Here is a 21,136-nt window from a genome sequence, read left to right on the forward strand (position 1 = left end):
AAGAATTAGGTGTTCCATGCTAGAACGAAGCATATTGATGTGATATTTCACAAGATCGGAGAGTTGATCGCATCTGATGAGATGTTGTTTTTTTATAAATAAAAAAGAACTAACATGACATCCCACAGTCATGGCCCCCCACTTTAGCTCAAAACGCTTTCAGATGGAATCAAACCCGTGATATTTTGATCTCTTAACACTGGTAATAAAATGACCTTTACCGACAGATATTACCGAAGATTTTATAAAACTCTCCTAATTGATCCCGAGAGGAACAAATCTTTCGTTATTAAAAATAGATTCCGAGAGGGGTGAAAAACTTCCGGGTTTACTAATTAGTACCGAAAGTTCTACAATGAACTTTCGGTTTTGACATTCCCAAAAAATCAAAAAAAGTTCTACAATGAACTTTCCTAAATTGTTATCATTTAGTTTATATTATCTAGATTTAAGCTAGTTTAGATTATTTGTTTGGTAGTTTGATTTAGATTTGTTATTGTTTAGATTAGATTTAGGTTAGTTAGTTTGTTATATATATATGATTTTGTTAGATTTTGTTAAATGAATGATATATTTTGGTTATTGTGTTTGATTTAAGTTATATTAGATTTGGATTACGGTTATTTTGTTTGATTAATATATATATATATGAAATACATTTAGGATGGGTGAGTCATGGAAAAGTATCCGGCGTACACCAGAGAAACTGTCCCAACCATACCAGAATTTGCTAGCAACATCAAAAACTGCGGCACGTAAGGAAGAGGTGAGAAAAATTACGCTGGAATTGGAACAAATCTGATTAAGGGATGCGGAAAGAGGCCAATTGCTTACTGAAATTAAAGCGGACATGGCTGAAATGGCGCAAAAATTGGAGAATTTCGAACATCAAATTGAATTCTTGAAGAGGCAGAATCAACCACCCCCTCCTCCCTCACATCTACTAATTTGTAGATTATATTGTTTGATTAATTATGTGTTATCTTTTCCGTACAAATGATGACATTTTGGTGTGTTTTGCTTTCATAATTATGAATTAGTATTATCCTTTGGTTTTGGTTTATTAATGTTGTTTATGAATTATTTTCCTTTATTTATTAGATTGCCTTTATTTGAGAAAATTATAGAACATGGTATATTTTTACCTTTGTCAAAAAAAAAAAATAGGGTAATTGCGAAATGTTATTGAACAACTCTCGCTTTTGACCTTTGGTAATTGCAAAGGTTTATTAGAAACCTTTTCTTTTGACCCCTCCCTGAAAAAATTGGAAAACATTCTAAGTGTTGGGAAGGGGTATTTGCGAAGGTTTATTGGAAAACCTTCGCTTTTGACCCCTCCCTGAAAAAATTGGAAAATATTCTAAGTGTTGGGAAGGGTATTTGCGGAGGTTTATTGGAAAACCTTCGCTTTTGACCCCTCCCTGAAAAAATTGGAAAATATTTTAAGTGTTGGGAAGGGTATTTGCGAAGGTTTATTGGAAAACCTTCGCTTTTGACCCCTCCTTGAAAAAATTGGAAAATATTCTAAGTGTTGGGAAGGGGTATTTGCGAAGGTTTATTGGAAAATCTTCGCTTTTGACCCCTTCCTGAAAAAATTGGAAAATATTCTAAGTGTTGGGAAAGGGTATTTGCGAAGGTTTATTGGAAAACCTTCGCTTTTGACCCCTCCCTGAAAAAGCTGAAAAAATTCTAAGTGTTGGGAAGGGTCAAAACCGAAAGTTTTCAAATCAACTTTCGGTTTTGACCCCTCTTTAAAAAAAGTTGAAAAAATTCTAAGTGTTGGGAAGGGGTATTTGTGAAAGTTTTCAATAAAGCTTTCGGTTTTGATCCTTCCCAAAAACATTATGTTTAAGGTCAGGACCAAGAGTTTTATTGAAAACTTTCGCAAATACCCATAAAAACCGAAAGTTATACCATTAACTTTTGGTATTACCCCTTCATAAAATGTTAAATTAATTGGCTTTTCACTTTCTAATTTAGACTCCTAACTAAGTTAATCAAGTGTGAGTTATTTTTTAATAATTCAAATTGTGTTTAATGTTAAAATGTATATGATTGTGTTTGATTATATAAAGAAGTGTATATGTATGTTTGTGTTTGATGATCATATGAATGTGTATAAAGTTTGATCATATGGATTGTGTAATGTTTTAAGGTTATCAAATGTGTTAAATTAATGTTGTTCTAAGTCATTAGAAGATTAAAAAACAATTAATTTAACAATTTGTGAAATGGTAATTCCGAAAGTTAATGGTATAACTTTCGGAAATAACCATCAAAACTGAAAGTTAATGGCATAACTTTCGGTTTTACCAATTCATAATTTGTTAAAATAATTGGTTTTTCACCTTCCAATATAGACTTCTAACTAATATAATCAAGTGTGTGTTTTATTTTAAAAATTAATATTGTGTTTAATGTTAAAATGTTTATGATTGTGTTTGATTATATAGAGAATTGTATATTAATGTTTATGTTTGATTATCTTATGAATGTGTGTAATGTTTGATCATATGGATTGTGTAATATTTGAAGGATATAAAATGTGTTAAATTAATGTTGTTCAAAGTCATTAGAAGGTGAAAAACTAATTAATTTCACAATTTGTCAAGTGGTAATTCCGAAAGTTAATGATATAACTTTCGGAAATAACCATCAAAACCGAATAAACTTTCAGAATTGACCATGGTCAAAACCGAAAATTTTCAAATAAACTTTCGGAAATGACCTTTTATAATGAAAAACTCTCTTCTTTCCCTGATCCCCTCCCTCTCCACGATCCCTCTTTCTCTCCAGCCCGTCGATCCTCCCGCGCCGCCTCTCTCCCCGATCCGACCATGCCGACGACGACTGACTATTGGAGACCCCCGACGCCGGCGACGTCGCCCCCTATTGAAGACCCCCGACACCGCTGCCTATTGAAGACCCCCGACCTGCCATCGACGACGCAGTAGGAGCTCGCTGTCGCTGCTTCAACCTGCCGCTGAGGATCTCGCCGGTGATTCAACCATCCGCCAACAACTTCACCTGCCGAACGACTCCACCTGCAGCCTCCACCTGCCGCCGACGACTTCTCCGCCGCTGCCTAGTAAAGGTAAGGATTTTTTTTTAATTTGTTGGATTAGTTTAGTTTGAATTATATTATATGTTGTTTGATTTAGGTTAGATTTTGTTTGAATTGAATTGAATTGAATTAAATTGATTTAGGTTTGATTTTGAATTGAATTGATTTAGGTTTGATTTAGGTTTGAATTGAATTGAATTGATTTATGTTTGAATTGAATTGAATTAATTTAGGTTTGAATTGAATTGAATTGATTTAGGTTTGATTTTGAATTGAATTGCTTTAGGTTTGATTTTGTTTGAATTGAATTGGATTGGATTTCGTTTAGGGTTTAGGTTTTGATTGAAGTTAGATTTTGTTTGATTTAGATTCATTAGGTTTGAATTAGATTATATTTAGGTTTTGATTTAGGCTTGTTTTCAGATAATTTGGTATAATTTTTGTTGGATTTATGTTAGATTTAAGTTAGATTTTGATGAATATATGTTTGAATTTGGTTTAGATGTTGTATAATTTTGTTGGATTTATGTTAGATTGAAATTAGATAATTTGGTTTGATGTAGGGATGATTTATGGTTTGAATTTGGTTTGATTTTGGTTTGATTTAGGTTGATTTAAGTATGATTTAAGTTTATTGAAGTTTGATTTTGATGAATATGTTTATATTATTGTTAGATTATGTTTATATTATTGTTAGAATTTGTTAGTTTGAGTTTGAAATAGTTGATTAATGATATATTTATGTTATATTATTGGATTAATTTGGTATAGTTTATTGTTTTATTAATAGATTTATTATTGTTCGATCTACTATGACGTCGCTCTTCTTCGTCGCTCTTTAATTTCCTGCAAGGTTAGTTATTGTTGGTTTTTTGATTAATAGTTTAATGTTTGATTTATGTTAATTTTTCATGTTAGATTTAAGTTTGATTTATGTTAGGTTTGATTTGTGTTATATTTTTTAAGATTTAAGTTTTATTGATGTTAGTTTATGTTAGATTATGTTAAATTTAGGTTTGTGGATGAATATTTGATTTATTATTGATTGGTTAGATTCATGTATTGAATGAATTGATTATTATTGATTTAGGTTTTTAGTTTAGATTGGTTTGAAATGTGTATGAATGAAATTATATTGGATTAGATTTGGTTTGAATTAGATTTGATTTTATGTTAGAATTGTTATGTGTTTGAATGAATTGTGTATGAATAAAATTATGTTGGATTAGAATTGGTTTGAAATGTGTATGAATGAAATAATGTTAGATTAGGTTGAATTTTGCTTGGATAATGTTAGATTGTGTTGAATTTTGGTTGGATAATGATAGATTAGGTAGAGATTATGTTAGAATTATGTAAGCCTAATTAATTTAGACAAAGTTAAGTAAATAATAATGCGGGTTGTTTTTCATTTTATTAGAAATATGGAACTACCCGATAAAAGATGGATGACCTTACATCGAGATCATCCAAATTACGAGGAAGGTGTTGACAAAGTCCTCGAGTTTGCTGTTAGGAGTACATCCCGATAAACAGTGAAATGTCCTTGCGTGAAATGCTTGAACACGCCATTTATGGAAATAGAAGATGTGAAGACTCACCTCATCATTTATGGAATAAATGTTCATTATGAGTATTGGTATTGTCATGGAGAAAAGAGATGTACTACTCAAGTGGTTAATGATAATGTCGACGACGATGCCGATGATTTGGATAATGATGATGATCAGTCGGAGGATGTCGTGCCGGAATTCAACGATCCGTGTACGGAGATGAATAATACAGTTAATGAAGAGGTCAATGAAGAACGTTATATGCACGATTTTATAAACGATATGTTCTCCAACGTTAATGATGTCCCGAAAAACCATGAACCAGTTGAAGATGCGCATAGATTTTATAAATTTCTTGATGATTCCAAACGACCATTATATGAAGGTGCTCGAATAACGAAATCATCAGCACTACTTAAACTAATTCACATAAAGAATGTCTGTCAATGGACAAATTCTTCGTTCGATATGTTGCTGCGTCTGCTTAAAGACTACATATTACCGATTGACGCTCAATTGCCAAACTTCTACTACGAAAGTATAAAATTCATTACTGATATCGGGTTTAAATATGACAAGATAGACGCATTTAAGAACAAATGTATGCTATTTTGGAAGGACGACAAAAATAAAGATTCTTGCAGAGTTTGCGGTCTTTCAAGATGGAAAGTCGACCAAACAAGTGGAACAGTTAGAGAGAAGAAAAATGGGAAATTTATTCCAAAAAAGGTGTTGAGATATTTCCCTCTAATACCAAGACTACAAAGACTATACATGACCTCAAAAACGACTCTAATGATGAGATGACATAAGGAAGGAAGAGTTGATAGTGATACGTTGAGACATCCCGCTGATTCCTTAACTTAGAAAACGTTTGATGAAAATTATAAAGATTTTGTGTCGGAATCTCAAAACGTAAGACTGGGTTTATCAAGCGATGGGTTTCAATCATTTGCAAATGGGAAAAAGTCATATAGTGTTTGGTCGGTTATTCTCTTTCCTTATAATGTGTCACCCACTACTTGCATGAATTTTAGTAATTTTATTTTATCTATGTTAATTCTGGGTCCAAAGAGTCCAGGAGATGCAATTGACATATTTCTCCAGCCATTGATCGACGAGTTGACTGAATTGAGGCAAACTGGTGTGAGAATGTTTGATGCACACACCTCGCAATACTTTAACATGCGAGCGGCGTTGTTGTGGACCATTAACGACTTTCCTGCCTACGCGAATTTATCAAGCTGGAGTACGAAAGAGAAATTCGTTTGTCCCTGTTGTAACAACGACACAGTATCTCTTCGATTGGTTCATGGTTCCAAACAATGTTACATGGGTCATAGACGTATCCTTCCACCAAAGCACAAATACAGAAGGGATAAATAGTCGTTTGATGGTCGAACATATTATAGAGAGCCCTCTAAATTGCTAACGGGGAAAGAAAGTTACGAGCAAGCACGAGACCTAGAAGACATAATTCTTAGTACGGATCTGAGCAAGAAAACCAAGATATATCATGAAACGCGAGGAGACAATTGGAACAAACTTAGCATTTTCTTTCGTTTTCCTTATTGGAAATCACTATTATTGAGACATAATTTGGATTTGATGCATATTGAGAAAAATATTTGTGATAGCGTGTTGGGAACAATAATGAATGTGAAAGAGAAGACTAAGGATGGTCCTAAAGCCCGTAAAGACTTACAACTCTTAGGCATAAAATCATGTTACATCCTATAAATGATGGAGTGGTTCATTATCCAGAAGCGCCTTTCACTTTGACATCCGATAATAAAAAACATCTTTGTAAATTCTTGAAAGATCTCAAGTTGCTTAATGGTTTTTTCTCAAATATTGGCGGTTGTGTAAATTTGGAAGAGAAAAAGATTTCGGGATTAAAGAGTCATGATTGTCACATTTTGTTGGAATATCTTATTCCTTTAGCAACCCGTGGATTACTTCCAGATAATGTGTATGATGCGTTAGTAAATTTTTCTCGGTTCATTCGGTTGTTGTGATTCAAAGAGTTGATTCAAGCGAACCTTGAACAATTGTACATGGATATTACATTGACACTTTGCAAATTTGAAATGATTTTTTCGCCGTCAATCTTCGACATAATGATGCATCTCTCGGTTCACTTGTCATTTGAGGTTTTGCTTGGGGGACCTGTTCAGTATCGATGGATGTATCCGTTTGAACATTACATGGGTACAATGAAAAGATATTTGCAGAATAATAATCACCCTGAAGCCTCTATAAGCGAGAGCTATCTTGTAAATGAGAATATTAGTTTTTGTGTCAGGTATATGGAGGAAGAAGAGCAAAAAAATGCACAAACTGAAATCTCGTGCATTTCAATATTTTCATCGTTGGAAGACCTATCTAACGGAAAAATATACAACTTGGATTATATCGATCGAGTGACAGCTCATTTATACATTTTGAAAAATTGTCCCGAAGCAGAACCTTTTAACATGTAAGATTCTATGTTGTTGTTATTAATTAGCATTAAAGAGTATGCTATTTAATATTCGATCTATTTGCAGAGATTATATGCAGTATTGCAATAACAACGAGTCCCGTGTAGAAACGTTTGCCGCCTATTTCAAGCATAGAGTGAGTAAATTATAAACCATATCTCCTAACTTTTTATATTTATTTTAACGACTACATTTCGGGTATATATATAGGTCACTCAATTAGCATAATTTAACGACATATCAAGAGACCTCAAGATCTTAGGAGAAGGTCCAAGTATGTACTCGTCTATGTATGTTTGGTGTAAAGTAAACGGATACAAATTCTGTATAGAAAAACACGACGAAGGTTTGACCACTAAAAATAGTGGGGTGGTTGTTAAAGGGTACAACGGGTCTGAAACTATGTCATACTACAGAGTTTTAACGGATATAATCGAAGTACAATACTTTTCTCACAAACGAGTTGTTTTATTCAAGTGTAAGTGGTTTGATACACACTCGGGGGAACTAGGAGTGAAAGTGGATAAATATAGCTTCGTAAGTATAAATGTAAACCGAATTTTAAAAACTCAAAGTCAAGACCCATATATATTGGCTAGTGAAACAAAACAAGTATTCTACGCCCCTAATATGTCAGCCCGACCCAGTTGGAAGATTGTGACAAAAATAAAACTGTGGTTTACAAACATATAGTTCAGATTAATTAATTAGGTAGATTTATGTTTTTTAATTTATATTCATTCTTATTACTAATTTATTTCAATTATTCCCTCATTTATTAATGGTATGCATTAAGAATGTCTGAAGGTCGTAAAGAAACTTGGAAGAGTATGAGGAAAACACCCAGCAAACTGTCTAAGCCATACAATTAGTTATTGTTTGAATTGATTCACATATCTAATTATGAATTTGATAATTTTGAAGAATCTACTTCCCGCAAGAGACGGGAGAAGAACAAGAATATTGCGCTATCTAATAGGCCAGCGGGGACAAAGATTCCTCTAACTTTTAGAGCGGTAGATGGGAGGCCCAGCGGTGCTGATGAGAGAAGAATAAGGTGGTCTAGACATGTGGGGTCGGTTGTGCGAGACCCCTCAGCCGTCTCACACCGTCTTCTGAAGTGAAAGGCATTAAGGGCTGACCAATTTGATTACATTTGGACTGCTATGACGGTAATAATTATTACTTAATTATACATTAATCATTCAATAATTTTTTTATAACATTTAAATGTTTTTATTTTCAGGATCCGTTCGAGTCTGTCCTATTGATTCTTATCGAAAGACCGGATTGGGACACGTCAAGAAGATATGGGATATATGACGCTCGGATTTCAACAAAGAATATATCCGCGTCCATCAAGGAGATGAGGCGGCGGTACTGGCCAATCCTCCACCAGACTACGATCGAGATGATTGAGAATTTGTGTGTCGCAACCATTTCTTCACGGAAAAATTTAAGGTACGGTTTCATAATTCAAATAAAATCTGATATTAATTATTCTAACTTCATTTTTTTATTTGAAATTCAGAAAAACAGTAGTACAAATATTGTTAACAGAAAGAAGCTAAAATTTCCACATCATACGGGAAGTAGACCGTTTGCTCAAGTTGAAGAAGAGTTGGTAAGTACATTATTTGTAATAACTTAATATAAAGATTGTTATTGATTATATAAATCATTTATTTCAATAGGCGCTTGAAATGGGACGGGCATCACCTATCGTTGAAGTATTAAAGAGGACCCGTACCCCAAAACCAACAAAAGAAAACTCAACCCCCGTCCTGGACGAACGCGTGCAAGAAAAAATTGTAAGTGAATTTAATTTAAATAAATTACTTATAGCTAGTTTATTTATTATTATATAAATGACAAATTATTTCAAATGTGTAGGTTGAGATGGAGGAAGTAAGAAGTAACGAACTAGAAATATCCAACTTTGAGTTGACGAAGAGAGTGTTCAGACGCCAAAAGCATGGGGGAGTATTCGGTATGGGATCAGGCGTCCGATCCACACACTTTCGTGAGGATCTTCGAAGTGCCAACAATTCTCAACGAGCCACTAATCGATTGTTTGAGGAGAATCAAAGAATGACAATGAAATTCGAGGAATTGAAGGAAAGGGATGAAGAAAAAACTCAAACGATTAATCAAATACAAGCGGAAAAGGTAGAATTGATTTCAAGAATGGATAGGGAAATTGCAAAACAGGAGAAGGAAAGGTTAGAATTGAATGCAAGATTAGAGAGTTTTGAAATGTTTATGCGGCAATATCAACCACCTCCTCCCCCACTAGCTAATTCTAAGACGTTTCGAATGTATGAATTGATTGAATATGTTTAATGTCAATGTAAAACATGTTATTTGGATGATTGGTTTGGTTGAGAATTTTGGAATGATCATTTATTTTATGAATGTCATTTGTTTTATGAATTGATTGGTTTGGCTGAACAGGTTTCGGTTGAGCACAAAACAATAGGGCTATTTTGTACATTTTGTAGGAAAAAAATCGAAAGTTAAATGGAATTTTTTGGTTTTTTTTCGAAGGTCAAAACCGAGAGTTCTTCATATACCTCTCGGTTATATGTGAAAAGGAAAAATCAAAAGTTAATTGGACAACTTTCGGTTTTTTCCGAAAATATTGCTATTAACTTTCGGTTTTTTCCATTGAAGAAAAACCGAAAGTTTTGATATTAACTCTCGGTTTTTCTTCAAAGGAAAAAACCAAAAGTAAATTGGAAAACTTTTGGTTTTTCTCTCGGATATCTAAACCGAAGATTCTACGATAACTCTCGATTAACGCTCAATTGTTTTTAACGAAAGAGTCAATACCGAGGAATTGCGAGAGTTACCTTAACTCTCAGAATTTGGTCTATACCGAGAGATTTTACTCTCGGTTTTGACCCATTTTTCACCAGTGTAAGCCGACTCTTACCACTAGTCTACCTTGGTGGGGGTAAAAATGTGGGCACAAAGGGGTTAAGAACATAGCCCACAAACACACTTAACCATTTAAATAGACGAATAACTTATCGCCTAACGGACTCGAACTAATGACCTCTCAAGGAGGCTGAGGATATCCACCTCTTATTACCGCGAGACTAGAAGAGGAGGGAAATTGAACAATATGTTAAGCACATAACCCGCAAACACACTTAACTATTTAACTAGGTGCAAAAATTGTCGTCTGATGGGCTCGAACCTAGAATCTCAAGGAGTTTGGAAATATCCACATCTTGTTGTCGTTAGGCTATAAGAGGGGATGTGATGCTGTTATAGAATGTTCATACTAGTGCAAATGTAGCTAATATGTTGACGAAACCAGTTACTACCGACAAGTTCAGACATTGTTTGGGCTAGTTTATGTGGTTACTCGAATCAACAACACTTATATTTTTCAGATAAGATAATGTTTAAAGACTTCTATACAATAATGTTAAAAGTTTGATCTCACTTAAGTAGCACCAATTGAAAATTGACATGAACATATCACCGTGCATTAAATTTTCATACCTCACATTAATGATATGATTTATCAATTAATTGTATTAATTTGTGTGATTGTTGTTGGGTCTTATTGTGATTAAATACAACAACGAGCTTTTTGGTTCTATATTAATATAATTAATTAATAAAATTATTTATATTGAAAGGTATCTAATTAGTTATGGGTGGTTAATTTATAAATGGAAAAAAGCTCATTTAGACGTATGTACTTGTACAACTAGCTCACTTAGACGTATGTACTAATAAAAGATCATTTAAACATATATACTATCAAAAATTGGCTCATTTAGCCTCTTTTAGTAACCATGGTTAACTTTTATTTTTAAATTTATATATTTATTAGTTAAATATTAATATATTTTCTCTCTCTTTCTTTTTCATTTATTATTTCGTTTATTACTAATAAATGAACCCTTTATTTTTATCTTTTTTATAATTTTTTATTATTTCTATATGAGTATTTATGATTGATTATTTTAATTTTATTTTATACGCATTCATCATTAATTATTTTAACTCTATATTTCTTCTTCTTTTTTATATATTTTTTTATATTCACATTTATTATTAAATATTAAACAAAACAATAAAAATCCTTCAATACAAAAATATATTAATTAATAATTAAAAATTGAATAATAATAAAAACTCATTCATCAAACACTAAAAGAGTAATAATCAAATATTAGACAAAACAATTCATTGTCGTGAATAAAAATTAAATAAAAAATTATTAATTTTATTTTTATTTATATTAAACTAAATAAGAAAAAACCCTTTTTTCATTTTTATTATATTAAATTAAATATAAAAAAACCTTTCAAAAAAATATTACAGTAAAACATAAAATTTATAAATAAATTGTTAAATTTAAAAAAAAATGAGAATTTAAGAAATATGAGAAATAAAAACTAATAAAAAAAATGAAATATAAAAGAGAAATTAATATTAAAATAATAAAAAATTTAAGAAAAAAATAAATTATCTAATTTAATTAATGAAAAAGAAAGAGAGAGAAAATATATTAATATTTAACTAATAAATATATAAATTTAAAAATAAAAGTTAACCATGGTTACTAAAAGAGGCTAAATGAGCCAATTTTTGATAGTACATATGTTTAAATGATCTTTTATTAGTACATACGTCTAAGTGGGCTAGTTGTACAAGTACATACGTCTAAATGAGCTTTTTTCCTTTATAAATTTATAAATTTAATTATTTTATTTAATAAGTTATGTTTTGATCGGATTTATTTATTGAAAGAAGATAACATACAGGACATTTCATTTAAATTTTAAAGTTCTTAGTTAGAACTAGCAAATTAGTTTTCTTTTAGTTACAAAGATTAACCAAAGTTTTAAAATATCAATATTTTATATTATATTTAAAAAAAATATATTTTCAATTTGAAATTAATAAGTAAGGTCACATATTTAAAAAAAAATATTTATTAAATATTCAACTAAATTGATAAATATTAAATAGTATACGGTAAAAACAATAATAAATTAGATAAAAAAAGAATTACATGTAGACTCTTTATGAAGTAATAACGTTGAACCAGTTAAAAATATTATATATTCGAAATATTATTTAACCGATAAAATAATAATTTATTATTTTACATGTATAATAATAAAATATAATTATATTGAATTTCAAAATTTAAATTCTTTATAGTGGAGTTCATTTATTGTATAAGTTGTTAAAGTCAGTAAAAATAATTATTATTTAATGTATTATATGTTTATGTCTTACAAAACTACATTCTTTAGCCATATAAATATATTTAACAGATAAATTTTAATTTAGTTGGTTAGAGTATTTTATTAATAATTTAAAAATCATTGTTTGAAGACTTTCATACACATAGATTCAGGTTATATTTAATAAATAAATCTTTTTAACTTGTAGTACTAATCATTCAAAGGTCGATTGTTGAAAACTTTTATAGTGATCTTGTATGAGAGCTTAGGTTTTTTTTCCGCTGCGCTCTAGTATAACGGTCAATTTACTCTTTTACGCTCATCTTCTTTTCAATCACTTTTCTTTTCCGATGGCGAGTAACAAACAAGGATTTCACTGAGCCCTTGCTGTTTCTAACATCAAGAATCGTGTCTCTATTGTTCTTGAGTTGGAAAACGTTCAATACACGACATGGGCGGAGTTGTTCAAGATCCATGCTCGTTCTCATCGGGTCCTTCATCACATCATCCCGTCGGTCCCTGTTCTACCGCCGCCATCGATGGATGAAGAGAAAGATATGTGGCTAACTCTCGATGCCATTGTCCTTCAGTGGATCTATGCCACAATCTCACAGGATCTTCTTCGCACGATCTTGAAACCAGACTCTACAGCCGAGCAAGCCTGGACACGGCTACGTGGGATTTTTCAAGATAATCGTCATTCTCGTGCGGTTTCCCTCGAGTAAGAGTTTTCCACCACTATCATGGCAGATTTTCCTAGGGTCTCGGCTTATTGTCAACGTCTCAAAGTCCTGGTCGATCAGTTGAAGGGCGTCGGTAGCCCGGTCTCGAACGACAGCCTCGTATTACAGTTGGTCGCAGGCCTTGCGGAGGCGTACAACGGGGTGTCAACGTTACTCCGTTAGAGTGATCCTTTGCCTCAGTTCTACCAAGCGTGTTCCATGTTAATTTTGAAGGAATCTAGTTTGGCGAAGCGGGTGGCCTCTAGTTCAGCACCGATGTCGGGTGTAGCTCTTGTCTTCGACACGTTTGGGACGAATGGGTCACAACGTATGTCATCTTCTGGATCTCGGTAGAAACTAAAGAAGAAGGGCTCTCATAGTCCCAGTACCAAGTCCAAACTCATCCTCCTTCTCCCTGGCCGCAACAATGGGCTGGTCATTTAGGACCACCATCATTGCCTTGGCAGTGGCCATGGGTTTCTCCTCCATGTCCGTATCCGACTGCTCAATGGAAGAGACCTCCTTCTAGCCCTCGTTTGTCAACACCACAACAACAGTCGGGTCTATGTGGCCTGCGTTCACAAGCATAAATGGCTCAGTCTCCACCAACCCTGACGGATATTGAAGCGGCCATGTATACCCTTGGTATTACCTCTCTTGATCCGACATGGTATATGGACACTGGTGCGACGTCCCACATGACATCTCAACAAGGTACTCTCTCGTCTTATTTCAATTCAGGCATTAAATATGATTTTCTTGTAGGTAATGGTAATACAATTCCGGTTTTGGGTATTGGGCATACCACTATTTCTTCTTCGAATCCTAAACTTACCTTGAATAATGTTCTACATGCTCCTGCTCATGTTAAAAATCTAGTTTCTGTTCGTAAATTCACTACGGATAATTCTGTGTCGGTTGAGTTTGATCCTTTTGAGTTTTTTGTTAAGGATTTTCGAACGGAGACACGTCTAATGAGATGTAATAGTCGGGGAGATCTATATCCAGTCACAAATGGAAGACAAGTGTCGTCATCTGTTTTTGCTGCTTTGTCGCCATCTTTGTGACATAATCGCCTAGGTCATCCTGGAAACTCTAGTTTTAAATATCTTAGATTAAATAAATTAATTCATTGTAATAAACAACATGTTTCTCATATTTGTCCTTCGTGTTCATTGGGAAAACATGTTCGTTTACCTTTTAAGGCTTCTACTTCGACTTCTTTATTACCGTGGGACATTATTCATAGTGATGTATGGACGTTTCCTGTGTTAAGTTATATGGGCCATAAATATTATGTTTTGTTTCTTGATGATTTTTCGTCGTTTTTGTGGACTTTCCCTTTATCTCATAAATTCCAAGTGTTTAGTGCTTTCTTGCAATTTCGGACACTCGTCAAAACCCAATTTGAGAGAGATATCAAATCATTTCAATGTGATAATGGGAGGGAATTTGATAATCATTCATTTAGGGAATTTGCGTCCACGCATGGGATGAATTTTTGCTTCTCATGTCCTCACACTTCATCTCAGAACGGCAAAGCCGAGAGACAGTTTCGTACTATCAATAATATGATTCGTACTTTACTCACTCATGCCAAGATACCGACCTCATTTTGGCACCATGCTCTCGAAATGGCCACGTACCTCCTAAATATTCTTCCGCGTAAACACTTGACATACGTTACTCCGTTATAACGTTTATACCGCAAAGATCCAATATATGACCATTTACGCGTGTTTGGGTGTTTGTGTTACCCTTTATTTCCATCAACGACATTTCATAAACTTCTTCCACGTTCTACCCCATGTGTCTTTCTTGGATACTCATCGAATAACCGAGGCTATAAGTGTTTTGACATGTCAACTGATAAAATCATTATTTGTCGTCACGTCATCTTTGATGAGTCTCGTTTTCCTTTTGTTGAAATTCAGTCACCTCCACTCTCATATGATTTTCTCGATGATCCTCCATCACCATATGTGATTCATCATCAGTCTAAATTTTCATCTCCACCTCCACCTTCTCCTCCACCTCCACCTCCACCTCCACCTCCACCTCATCCTCTCTCTTCTCTTCGACCGGTCACTCGAAATTAGCGGGGGGTGTTTTGGCCCAAACATATTCTTAACCTTTTTTCTGCTGAGTCTAAATCTCATTTACCTCGTAACCCTATAGCTGCCTTAAAGGATCCGAACTGAAAGTTAGCCATGTAGAAAGATTTTAATGCTTTAATTGTTAATAAGACATGGGAGTTGGTTCCCCGTCCAAGTGATGTTAATATTATTCGTTCTTTATGGGTCTTTACTCATAAAGATCGTGTTGATGGTTCTTTTGAGAGGCATAAAGCCCGTCTTGTAGGTGATGGAAAAACTCAACAGGTTGGCGTTGATTGTGGGGAGACTTTCATTCCTGTTGTCAAACCGACCACTATTCAGTTGGTCCTCAGTCTTACCTTATCGAAGAAATGGTCAATTCACCAACTTGATGAAAAGAATGATTTTCTCCATGGCAGTCTTGATGATATTGTATACATGCATCAACCTATTGGGTTCAAAGATTCCTCATTTCCTCATCATGTTTGTCGTTTGAAGAAATCATTGTATGGGTTGAAATAGGCTCCTCGAGTTTGGAACAAACGCTTTACGGATTTTGTGTCCACACTTGATTTTTCCCAGACTGTTTCAAATCACTCATTGTTTGTGTTTCGTCAAGGTGAGCACATGGAATACTTGTTATTGTATGTTGATGATATAATATTGATATCATCATCTATTATGCATGATCCGGAAGAGGCACACATGGAAGCTCTAAAGAGAATTATTCGGTATATTCAAGGAACTCTTGATTTTGGCCTTCATTTGTCTCCATCCTCTATTACATCCCTCTTGGCTTACACTGATGCTGACTGGGGTGGGTGCCCGGATACACGTCGTTCGACATCTGGCTACTGTATTTTCTTATGAGATAATCTAATCTCTTGGTCGGCTAAGCGCCAAACCACTTTGTCTCGTTCTAGTGTCGATGCTGAGTACCGAGCGGTTGCGAATGTGGTTTCAGAAACTTGTTGGCTACAGAATTTACTTCTAGAACTTCATTACCCGGCTTCTACCGCTACTCTTATTTATTGTGACAATATGAGTATGATCTACCTCTCTAGTAATCTCGTTCAGCACCAACGAACCAAGCACATTGAGATGGACATTCACTTTGTTCGTGAGAAGGTCTCTCGCGGTCAGGTTCGAGTTCTTCATGTCCCATCTCGCTTTCAAATTACGGATATCTTCACAAAGGGGCTTCCGAGAGTTCTTTTTGAAGAATTTCGATCAAATCTCAGCATACATCGCCCACCTGCTTCGATTGCGGGGTGTAATAAATGTAATATATATTTAATATGTTGGAGATCACAGTAAATAATATATAATCAATTAGTGGATATTAATATAATATATAATCAATTTAATATATTGAGATTCCTAAATGAGTGGATCTTAATATGATAATCTTGTATATATTTTACATCTTTGGAATGAGAATAACAACGTATTTATTTTATTTTCAATTTAAGTTACCCGGTCTAAATTTGAGGACATTGATTGAAAGAATCAAATGAAATTATAAAAAGACAAAACTTTACAAGGACAACCTTAATTATTTGGAATCTAGCTATGAAATTTGTTGATATGTGAGTGTGGAAATCAATAACCTTTCTTTTTAGGGTGTGGATATAATAGTAAATAAGAGTTAGCTAGCTAATTACAGATATTTGTAATATATTAATATTAAATATAGAAAATTTTATAATTAGTATTGGATTTTCCAGAAAAAATAATTATATAAGAGCTTGTTCTGTTTTGGGATTAATATTTAAATAATGTGTTTGAGAAAATAATTTATGATTGAATATTGAGTTGCTTAATATTAAAAATCTTTAAGAGCTTTATTTTTTTTCCATAAAAAAGGTTAAATTTCATGTAATGTGACCTTTCATTTGTTATGTGGTTTGAGATGAATGAGACAGGCTCCACACACACCAAGTTAATTTGTATGGTATGCAATAATTGATATCCTAATACATTGAGTTTCAAATAATATTTTAGTTAGATTTAATATTTTTTATTTACAAAACTAGCTGGACGTCTTACTTCAACATTGGCAATGACGATTTTAATAGAAATCGAAATCAAGAAATTAGCATTACTTTGTGAAATAGACATGACTTTTTTCCCTTAAACACCTGTGAATTAAAAGAATTTTTTTTTTTTTATGAAGAACTTCTTAGAGGAGGTTTGTCTAATTACAATTACTTTTTTTTTAATAAAAACAAATCTGAGAAATCATTTTCATGAATTGGAGAATCAAAACGATGGGACTAGCAACAACCATGTGGATAACTCAGAGAGGGTTAAGATTTAAAGTTATTAAAACTTTAATTAATTAAAAAATAAATTGTATTAAGCAAGTCATGGGACTATAATAATTAATAACAATAAAAGACATGTTAAGTGAAAAATATATTTCTTTGATATTTTTTTTTCAAAGAAGTGATTCAATTTGAGAGAGAATTTCTACCAAAACAAGGCCGGCTTATATATTGTTAAGTGAAAAATATTGTTATTTGATATTTTTGGCTAAATTCATTCTTTCATTCCGGGCTGAAATTCCCAATATTTGTGCCTTATCTCTTTCATCTTCTCTACATTAAATTGATGATAATAACTTAGGTTGTTTTGGTTCATATACAAATAAATGGTTTGAAAATATAACCCTTTTAATTTAGGAAGGACCAAAACAACTTTTTTTTAACACATTTTATTCTTGGCACTACTTTATTAGGAATAATCGAAACTTGAAACATTTGGTTTATAGATAAAATTCTTGTCACTTAAACTATTTTAATAAAAAAATAAACTTGATACATGTTCCTTAAACAAGATTTTTTCACTTAAACTATTTTGGTTGGGTTGATTATGAAGCATATAAAAATTAAATTGAACAAAAATAAGTTGACAAAAGAGTTAATACAGAAAGTTTTGAGATCTTATGAATTATTGAAAACAGACTGAGGTGGTGGGGGATAATATGCTATCCTACTTCAAAAAATAAACACATGTTTCAAGAAAATATTAATTTAAAATTGTTCAAAGTTTTCATGAGTCATGCACAACTTTGTAATCCTAATTAAAAAGGTGAATGCAAATAAGATTAGAGACTATATAACCAAACAAATTTATCAAAACAACAATTTTGAACTAACTATACCATTTCCAAAAGAGTAATCATTTCTATAAAGCATATCAACTAGGTTGGATTCACTAAATCACATTTCCATAATACTCCTTTTTGTTCTATTTCATCGTATCAACATTTCGTTCTATATATATGTACGACGAAACAACTACTTATAGCGAAAATGTATTCACTTACGAGAATAATCGCTTTCCTGTGCCTCCTCGGGATAGTCCAATTTGCGTTATTTTGAGGAACCTGATTTGATTGAATCTGAGTACATACCAGCACTAATCTTCTTCACAGATCCACCCAATTTCCCAAAGTGTCTTACTTGGAGATCTGTACTAGTAGTAGTACTACTGGTGGAAACATTCTCCTCAACTTGTCTCACCTTGTTAGATAATGCATTAATTGCTTCTTCAAGGCTAGCCTTAGGTGTATTCTGAATCTCATCAAGTTCTTTCAACTGCATAAGAAGATTAAAACAAACAAAATGTAGCATTCATGCTTTCATCTCATTTTTATGTGTTCAAATAAGATCACTATTGGGAAAGTGAAGAGAAATTGTTTACCTTATATTCCAGCATTATAGAGTAGTCACGGATTTGGGCAATATCTTTCTCTATTTTACTGATTAAATTTGAATGCTCAGATTGATGTGAAATGGTACCAGTGTCAAGAACTTCTTCACCTGATTCAGACAAAGTTATTCTTGGTGATGACAAACTACATAACTGACTCACAAGGAGCGGTAACACAGAGCAGCAACATTTTAGAGCTTTATCAAAAAACAATGTAGCTTCTTTTATGATCACTGCCACTTCAAGACACAAACCCATATTAAAGTATCTGGATTCTAGTATTAAGGTAAAAAATATCTATAACATCCAAGAATTTTACCACAAATATACCAAAATAAACACTCAATATAATGGATACTGTCTAGCTCTATCCATTAAGTTTGGTTCAACTAGACTCTCCAAAATCTGTGATGCCTTGAGATAATCCTCAAGGCTAGTTTTGAGATCATCTGCAAGAGGAATGAAGATAAAATATATGAGTGGGGGATTGATTTCATCTGAAATCAGAAAGATGCACAAAGAAGGCAGCAAACCTCTGTAACAATTAACTTCACCCAGTGCACACAGAATATACACATTACTCATGGACTGAGTTGGTCTTGTCTCAGAAATTACCCTTGCAAAATCGAGTATTTGCCACGCCAAATCCAGCTCATTTTCATCCTCATCCTCATCGTTATTAGATGTATCATCAGTATCAATTTCAATTTCATCATTTTCTTCCTCGTTTAAACCTGTCCTAACACATAGAGTTATAGTTAATCTAAATGCATATTCTCAAAAACTACCTTTATCTGTTACAAACTAGGATTAGACCAAAACAAAATGACTTCAAAGAAGTTGACATGTTTCATTTATTTTTCTCTGCAAGCATCTTCTATGCCCATCATAGATACTTATACAATGCCAATATCAAGGTTTGAAGTTAAAAGATACTCAATTAACTATTCATGCTTAAGTCAATATGTTTTATATGGAGCAAACCTAAATATTCTACAAGAGTCAAACAATGAACTTTGAAAGCTAACCATTACCTGTTGCACTATCGTCAGCATCAGAACTCTCATCATTTTCCACATCACTAGAAACACAAGTGGATTCGGCCTGAGTAGTACCACCTTCATTCGATACTTGAGTTGTTCCATCATCTAGAACATGACGTAGCAATGCATATCCATAGAAATAATATGCATTAAATCTTTCTTTATCAAGCTCTCCAAAATTAGCTACCCTGGTAAAGTGAAAAATCAAAGAAAAAGGAAATATAAGGAAGACATCGTTTCACAGCTTAGAATTCTTATAGTAATTGCGGCCTCTCTAGAAGAAGAATAAGCATTAACAATTGTCCAAAAAAAAAAGGAAGTCCTATATAAGTAAAGAAATTATGAATATCATGTTTTCATACTTTCTCCTTCAATTTGGAGTAGGAGATGCTAATGGTTTTTGTTTCTTTTTGAAACCAGAGATCATTCATTAGAGAAAGTTAACACGACCCTAGTAATGACCTCCCACTTCAAGTTCTTATTGAGAATCGAACATTAGACACAAGACTCTATCCCTATTTGAACTACCCTCCAAACAAACTACAGATAAATTGTTGCTTCCCATTTGCTTTATGCAAAACCATAGAAGGGTCCTTCATTTTCCTCCTAATCTTTCAATATATCCAAATCATATATCACTAACCAGACCAAAATCAAAATGCCAGTGATCAAAATGAAGATAAGTGAAAACATTAACCGAATTTCTAGGGCGCGACTGAAACATTCGGCGGCTTCAAAAAAATCCTTTTCATCTAATGCAGTAGAACCCTTTGCCATCAAGACATCCGCATATTCAAGTGTATTTGGATGATCTTCCGTATCATCTGCTTTATCTTCTAGCTTCTTCTCATCGTCTCCATCATATATCAAGGTGGAAGGTTCGCCAGCTCCATGAACACTCATCGGCAGATCATGGGAAATCGTTACTTCTCCGGATGAAGCTTGGGGTTCTTCCGTCTTCGGCGCCACCATGGAGTTGTCCTGAACTTCGTTAGACATTCCACAATTTGAAAATGGAAAAATCAAGAAATAGCCGCGAAATTTACCCTCATCTGCTCTGGGAAAAGGGCGGGGGCAATTGTGAAAGGAATTATTAATATTTTTTTTTAATTTTTGTCATATAATATTTTTTTTATATAAAATTTGAAGTTATAAAATTAACTATAAATTATTATGAAGGTAGATGTAGGTTAATGTTAAAATATTTTATTAATAATATGACTTTAAAATTAAGGGAAATTT

The 21,136-nt window shown here is 33.1% G+C and overlaps 1 protein-coding gene and 1 pseudogene across 1 annotated transcript; one reads left to right on the forward strand and one right to left on the reverse strand.

The window, feature by feature from the left end:
- The first annotated feature begins 664 nt into the window (after positions 1–664).
- Positions 665–13,392, forward strand: LOC124939050 (annotated as a pseudogene).
- Positions 13,393–18,466: 5,074 nt separating this feature from the next.
- Positions 18,467–20,721, reverse strand: LOC124922774 (protein NASP homolog 1-like). The gene is made up of 6 exons (XM_047463485.1): positions 20,592–20,721; positions 19,886–20,082; positions 19,385–19,585; positions 19,210–19,300; positions 18,843–19,119; positions 18,467–18,736 (listed from the first exon to the last, which is right to left on the reverse strand). The coding sequence occupies exons 1-6, from the start codon at positions 20,669–20,671 to the stop codon at positions 18,512–18,514; spliced, it is 1,071 nt and encodes a 356-aa protein (XP_047319441.1). The 5' UTR covers positions 20,672–20,721; the 3' UTR covers positions 18,467–18,511.
- Positions 20,722–21,136: the final 415 nt, after the last annotated feature.

The sequence above is a fragment of the Impatiens glandulifera genome, chromosome 1 (genome assembly GCF_907164915.1).
Source record: "Impatiens glandulifera chromosome 1, dImpGla2.1, whole genome shotgun sequence".
In the NCBI taxonomy this organism is placed as follows: Eukaryota; Viridiplantae; Streptophyta; class Magnoliopsida; order Ericales; family Balsaminaceae; genus Impatiens; species Impatiens glandulifera.

Coding starts and splice junctions, on each gene's coding strand:
- LOC124922774 (XM_047463485.1), bottom strand. CDS start 20,671: ATGGCAAAGGGTTCTACTGCATTAGATGAAAAGGATTTTTTTGAAGCC. Junction 19,586..19,885: donor TGCTGACGATAGTGCAACAG/GTAATGGTTAGC, acceptor GTGTTAGGACAG/GTTTAAACGAGGAAGAAAAT. Junction 19,120..19,209: donor TTAATGGATAGAGCTAGACA/GTATCCATTATA, acceptor ACTAGAATCCAG/ATACTTTAATATGGGTTTGT.